Source organism: Lates calcarifer, linkage group LG23, assembly GCF_001640805.2.
Source record: "Lates calcarifer isolate ASB-BC8 linkage group LG23, TLL_Latcal_v3, whole genome shotgun sequence".
NCBI lineage: Eukaryota > Metazoa > Chordata > Actinopteri > Centropomidae > Lates > Lates calcarifer.
The window spans coordinates 9,786,817-9,792,816 of record NC_066855.1 but is presented as its reverse complement, the minus strand read 5'-3'; the positions used below and the strand labels follow the sequence as shown (position 1 = coordinate 9,792,816).

The 6,000-nt window shown below is 41.3% G+C and overlaps 1 protein-coding gene across 2 annotated transcripts in view; it reads right to left on the bottom strand.

Annotated features, from left to right (window-relative positions):
- Positions 1 to 2,780: 2,780 nt before the first annotated feature.
- fra10ac1 (FRA10A associated CGG repeat 1) overlaps positions 2,781 to 6,000 on the bottom strand; it is a 16,570-nt gene continuing 13,350 nt past the window's right edge. For both annotated transcript variants that reach the window (XM_018698766.2, XM_051066302.1), the window contains 4 exons: positions 5,533 to 5,669; positions 5,276 to 5,326; positions 3,506 to 3,590; positions 2,781 to 2,943 (listed from right to left, as the gene is read on the bottom strand). In XM_018698766.2, the coding sequence (XP_018554282.1) occupies positions 2,901 to 2,943; positions 3,506 to 3,590; positions 5,276 to 5,326; positions 5,533 to 5,669 (316 nt within the window). In that variant the 3' untranslated portion in view covers positions 2,781 to 2,900. The remainder of the gene's footprint in view (positions 2,944 to 3,505; positions 3,591 to 5,275; positions 5,327 to 5,532; positions 5,670 to 6,000) is intronic.

Sequence of the window (6,000 nt, the reverse complement as noted above, 5' to 3'; positions counted from 1 at the left end):
AAGAAAACAAATGACTAGCAACACAACTGATTAACTGTGAGTGAATCCAAGTGTGCAAGTATAGCCAGGGGCCAGATCATATCCCACCTCCACTCAAAACCAAAAGTGTTCAATGTGCTTTAAAAAAACAGTTAACCTCCTGTTTGTTTATGTTGCCATCAATCACACAGTAAACGAGTCTCCTGGGAAAGCAGTGAAGAAAGTAATAATGAGACAGACAGAGCAGCAAGAGGTACAGTAATTGTCTTTATTTAAGCCAAGGTCTATAATCTCCCAGCAACCTCACAGTTGCCTTCTCTTCAAGTCGAAGTCAAGGCAGCGCTTCAATCTGCACTTGGCCAGAGGGACATTACGAGCTAATCCTTGTTGTAAGAGCTGTTTTAGTGAGAGTAAGTTCTTGACTCTTTTGTATTGATTACCGATTACTGTTTCAATGACTTTTTACTCATGCAAGAAAGAGAACTGCTCTGGAAATTGTATCAAAACTATAGTGCAGATTGAATTAATTAGAGGTAACTTAAGGTTTAGGTAATTCTAACATAAAGAAACAAGACTTAAGAGTCTACAACCATGCTTATTGGCTCTGTGAGACTGGACTTCACACTCCATGCTAACATAAGCATGCTAACATGCTCAGAATGACAATGGTGACATGCTGGTGTTACATGTTAAGCAGTGTGACATGCAGTGTTGGATCCTGTTGACTCATCCATGCTGATTATCTGATTGGCACACACCTGTGCTGACTGATGGGCTGAGTCTATATAGGCATGCCCTCTTGTTCCCCTCAGTCTTTCTCCACTTTGAGGTAGCAGCACCCTTAGGCTGCTATGTTAACCCAGCTGTAGCATAATAATGGGAACCTGTCCGGTATGCCAAACCTAGTCCTTTGTTTCGAGTTAGTCGGGTCATCTATGTGTAGCCACATGAGGTAGATTTTGAACTTGCCCAGTTGAGTTAGCCGGCGGGTGCTGGAGAGACCAGCACCACTTTATTATTTTTGTGTGATAGCCCTGGGGTGGCCCCTGGCGTGCCCGGGTGCATCACTGAAGATACTTAGGTAAAGTAAGGTAGTAATCCCACAGATAGCGAGGAACTGGGTTAGTTCTAGAATAGGAGGTTAGACATGTCAAAATGTCTGTAGAGTAGCATGTGGCTGCCCATGATGACCTGTGTGAGGCCTGCTCTGTGTGAATGAGCAGTAATTAAGATATTTGAGGTTTGGTGTCAATCCACTCCACTTGGTTAACACTTGTACCTTTTGTGTGAGGCTACTAGTCTAGCAGCCATTTTGGTTTGTGCTCATTATTGCTTGTGAGGGTTTTGTCTGTTGTGTAGCTCTGCTTTTGTAGTCCACATGCTGGGTGGGACTTCAAAAGGTATTTTGAACTGTGGCTACTTAAATGGCTGACAGTTTATTGAATGTTTAGTTGTGCTTGTTGGATGTAATTTGCTTGTGATTTAGTCACCATTCATACAGCTTTCAGTAACCCTTTTGCAACTTTAGAGTCTCAGTGGAGCTCAAGTGTATTCTTTACTACCTTTGGATAAAAGCACAGACTATTACACTATTAAAGCTGCTCTTTTGCATTCTTGTGAGCTAGTACTGGAAGCTTATCAACAGTGTTTTTATAGCTAATCCAAAGGAGAAAGCTAATCTCCTATGGAATTTCTGATTGTTTGTGCTGCTCACACAAAGTTTAGAAAAAAGAGCAGTCCCTACAGCCCCCACTGCCCTACAGCCTATTCTTGTATTGGGAGAAATCTTTTGAAAGATTTCTCGTAGACTGTGTAGGTCCCCAACCAAAGTCAAAGTCCAAGCCAAAGTACCATCATGCCACCATGTACATGAACATGTGCCAAAACTCCCTGAGTTTGCAAAAGCTGCTATCATTCATCTTGGCTTTCTCCTGCCAATTCCACCATCAGCATGTTAGCATCTAACATTCAAATCATTGAATTGAACATTAGGCATTAGCACAAATATCAGGTTAAATGTTTTAACCTGATATTTGTGTTCTATGTTGAGGTGCAGGCAGGGAGGTGTGCACAGGAAAAAATAGTCAGACTTTTATTCGTAGTCTCCAATGCTAAAACATGAAACAAAGAAAAGCATGAGGGGTGGAAAAAAAAAAAAACACTTGAGTGTTCTTTACTCAAAACCGCTCTGGTGGCGTTCATCAAAAACCAGACCAGTTCCACTCAAATTCATATGTAGAATGAGAGCCTGCCTTTCAGTTCAAACTGGCCTGTGGGGTCAGAGCAAGAATATGCATAGTTTTCTTGCGCTCATCCATTCACGCAAGGCCTTAATTCATTCTTCAGTTTGTCAAAATATATACAGTGCATTCAAACTGAAGTACTTGCATATCGTTCAGCATTTAATTACCTGTCATTTCAGTCAGCTATTATCAAATCTGAGAACCCACCTACTCATACTCCCCATAAAACAGCCACTGTTGAGGCGTGCTTCCTCTGTTTAGTTAACAATCTTCACATAAATTGATAAAGAAAATTGTGAGGGAATGTCCAACACTCTGAGCAAAGGGGCTTCGTAAATGGTTAGTGATGAAGTTAGTGCTTCCTCACAAGATGAAGAGTTGTGAAATCACTGGTGTGATTACATTTCACCCCAAAGGGACTTCAGCGTCTGTACCTAATTTCAGGCAGACATTACCATCCATAGAGCCAAACTATTTTTTGTTTATTTTCTGCAGAGTTTGTGGCAGAACAGAAACTGAGATGGTGACAGACATGTAAATCAAAAGCTCAGACAGGTACAGGGTAAACATGATGTTTATTTCTGTAGCAGTAATGAAGCATACAGTCAAATAAAACTACACACACAGAACGCAGAAGGAAGTGTAGTCACAGCAGGGTTGCCGCTGATAGCAGCCGAGTCAAAGGAACATGTCTTCAAAGTACTCATCAAACTCCTCCTCCCTAAACAGATAAACAAAATCACATAAATGTTAGTTCCTGTCATGCACACTGCTGACACAGACTGTTCCTGCTTTCTTTGGGTGGCCCCTGACTAACACTCGCAGTGTTGGCACTCTGTGTTTTTGTTTGTTTTACATTTTACTCAAGCCGAAGATAATACAAAATGATGCAGAGTACCAACATCAATACAGAAGACATGATGTCTTTAAAATAATAGAAACTAATTTGTATTCAGTGGAAAGGGTCAGAAGCACTACCATCATATTATCCTATGTGTTTGGTCTTGAGGTCAGATGTGCTTGAATAAACACCACCTCTTACTGTTGACCTTTGCAGTTATATCTGAGAGCAGAAATTTAAATGTCGTGACAGCATCAGGTTAAAGGTTTAGAGACTTTCCTGACTGTTCAGAACAGCTTTGCGTGGGGTATCTAAGTGGTCTCCATTTTGTGCTATATAGAGATCAGTAACCTATGTAGGCTAAGTGGTAAAGACTGTCCGTGATGGCTTTACAGCAGCTTACTGGGTACCATTTAATATGACCATTAGCTGTTAACCTCACCTTGACTTTTCCTCCACCGCTGGGGCGGGTCCTCGCCAGTGGTCGGCTTCCGATTGGCCCTCTGGTTCATCCTCAGCTTCTGAGTCTAGAGGGAGAGTTTTAGAGAGCTGTCACACCCACTTTCAGGAAACAAAATCTAGGTCAACCAATAACCCTGTTTCATCAGGTTTAACATCAGGAGAGTAGCTTCACATAGCAAGTTGTTTAACTAGCTCAGTTTTTGCTGATTTGTAAACCAGGAAACAGCCGACCAACCACTGAATCAGCTTGGTCAGATTTGTACTTGACCAATCAGTACATAAGAGACAATGAATCTAGGTGCTGTACTGTATATCCATGAATGAATATACAATGCACACGTTAAATATTTCCAGAACAGTGACCATGTATTTGATTAGTTTTAGGAATTCAAGACAAATACCAGTGACAGCTTAGAAAATAGGTATTCAAGTTGTGGAGGGACCCATGTGATATTTTGGTAAAGGACAGAACTTTTCTTCTTTTCTTTTCTTTTTTTTTTTTTTTTATAGCTTATTATATCCATCCCCTAAATTATGAACTTGAGCAACTGACCTGGGGCCACAGACATCCAGGAGCCCAAAAACCCTTGATTCACTGTGGATCAGTTGGTTTGCAATTTGATAAATAGTCTTTCGTACGAAATCTACAACACTAAAATACAATATCAGCTAAGCTGGGTCAAGCACCACTACCCAATCATGTGGTACTGTATTTTAGTCACTCTTACCTTCTGGATACCTTGTGTCAGAATCTGCTTTAAAGGGATTTATTGTTTAGGTTTATAATGTCCTAAAAAGTGCTGAATATCTTTTTAAATCAAAAAACCTCAAACTGACTGTCACAAAGAAAACACGGGGGCAGTTAGTATTGCAGCAGAGGAGGTCTTATGATTAAGCTTCCCTGAGTATTTTTCAGAGTGCACTGTTCTGGATGGGACCTTCAAGGCATCAGGGTACATACGCAATGCAGTGAGGGCCAGAGGTGGAAGGTCAACTAGGGGCCCAGCAGCATATTTTTGTGCAAAACAAAAATTATGGGTTAGCTTTGGCGGTCCCCCTCCCCTTCCAAGATGTGACCCTAATATAAAGTAGCCCTGAATTTCCAAGAGACAAAGACTGAGTAACCTTAAAGTCTGAACACAATGTTCACAAACTACGTGATATTCAAGGATTCCTACATCTAATCAAATTCAGCCTCTAACAACTGCTTCAAATATGCATGACTGAGACAAAGAGAGAAAAAAATGTGAGAGCGTCTGAGTACGGATTCTAATGCATGTTGAACTCAATGACATAACCTCTGGACAGAGAAAGTTTGTTGTTGTGTACATCGTCACCCACCCACCCCCTCTCGATTCATCCAGCCATCTATCAACCCACCCACCCATCCATCCATCCATCCATCAAGGCCCTGGAATAAACACAACAGGGACACGGGGGGCAAAGACATACTTCATTTCATGCTGCTCACAGTGAGTGAAGGTCAAAAAGACAAAGATAAAAGCAAAAAAAGTCTGGAGGAATGGTGGAAAGAGAGAGCTGAGAAAAAGCAGACTTGCTGTCGGTCTAATTCTCTTAAATACAAAGCTAATGGATGTGTTTTGAGAAAGGATTGTCAGGGTGTTTTCACTCCAGAAGTTAGAAATGTCATGGGCTAGAGGCCCAGGGGAGTAGATCATAAACTCTGCAATGTGTGTGTATTTTAAAATGGGGGAGGTACCTGTGTGTGTGCGTGAGTTATGACTGTTACCTTTGTCCGAGTTCAGTGACTCCTCAGAGCTGCTGGAGGAGGTAGAGCGATCTGTAGAGAAACAGAGAGACTTGTGAAATCAGATACAGAATGTTTTAATCAAAAGGCAGTCGTTACAAAATAATGTCAAACACAAGACAAATGGGAATGATATCATTTCCAAGAACAAAAAATGTAAACAAGCCTGCCCCCGCAGGCTGTTCCCATCTGATGAGATTACTGCCATAATTAATGAGACAGTTTGAGAGGAGTCTTACCTCTGTGCCTCTTGTGTTTGTGCTTCTTGGAATGCGAGGACGATCTCGTCCTCTTCTTCTTCTTCTTCTTCTGTGGTGGCTCCTGGTTCTCCTGCGATAACCTTTTGGTCTTAGTCTTTACTTTCACCTCTTTCCTCCTACAAACAGAATCACAAATTGACCAAACCAATATAAAGCAGCCAACTGTAACACTCCACGAAATACATCGTGAAACCCTTCATGGCCAAAGGCACTTTCAGAGGTCCATGAACAAATCTGGGCTAAAGTGTTAAAGGGGAATACACTTTCTTTGCCTTTTGATATGAAGTCTGTCTCACACATATAACACTTTTTTTTCTGATTACAGTCAGCTCACATCATATTTCCACTCTAACCAGCTCAAAGTACATTATTTCATACAGATTTCACTCATGGAAATCAAAATGTTGTGAGAAAATCATGATACTGTGAGCGGTAAGAAGGTCAGAC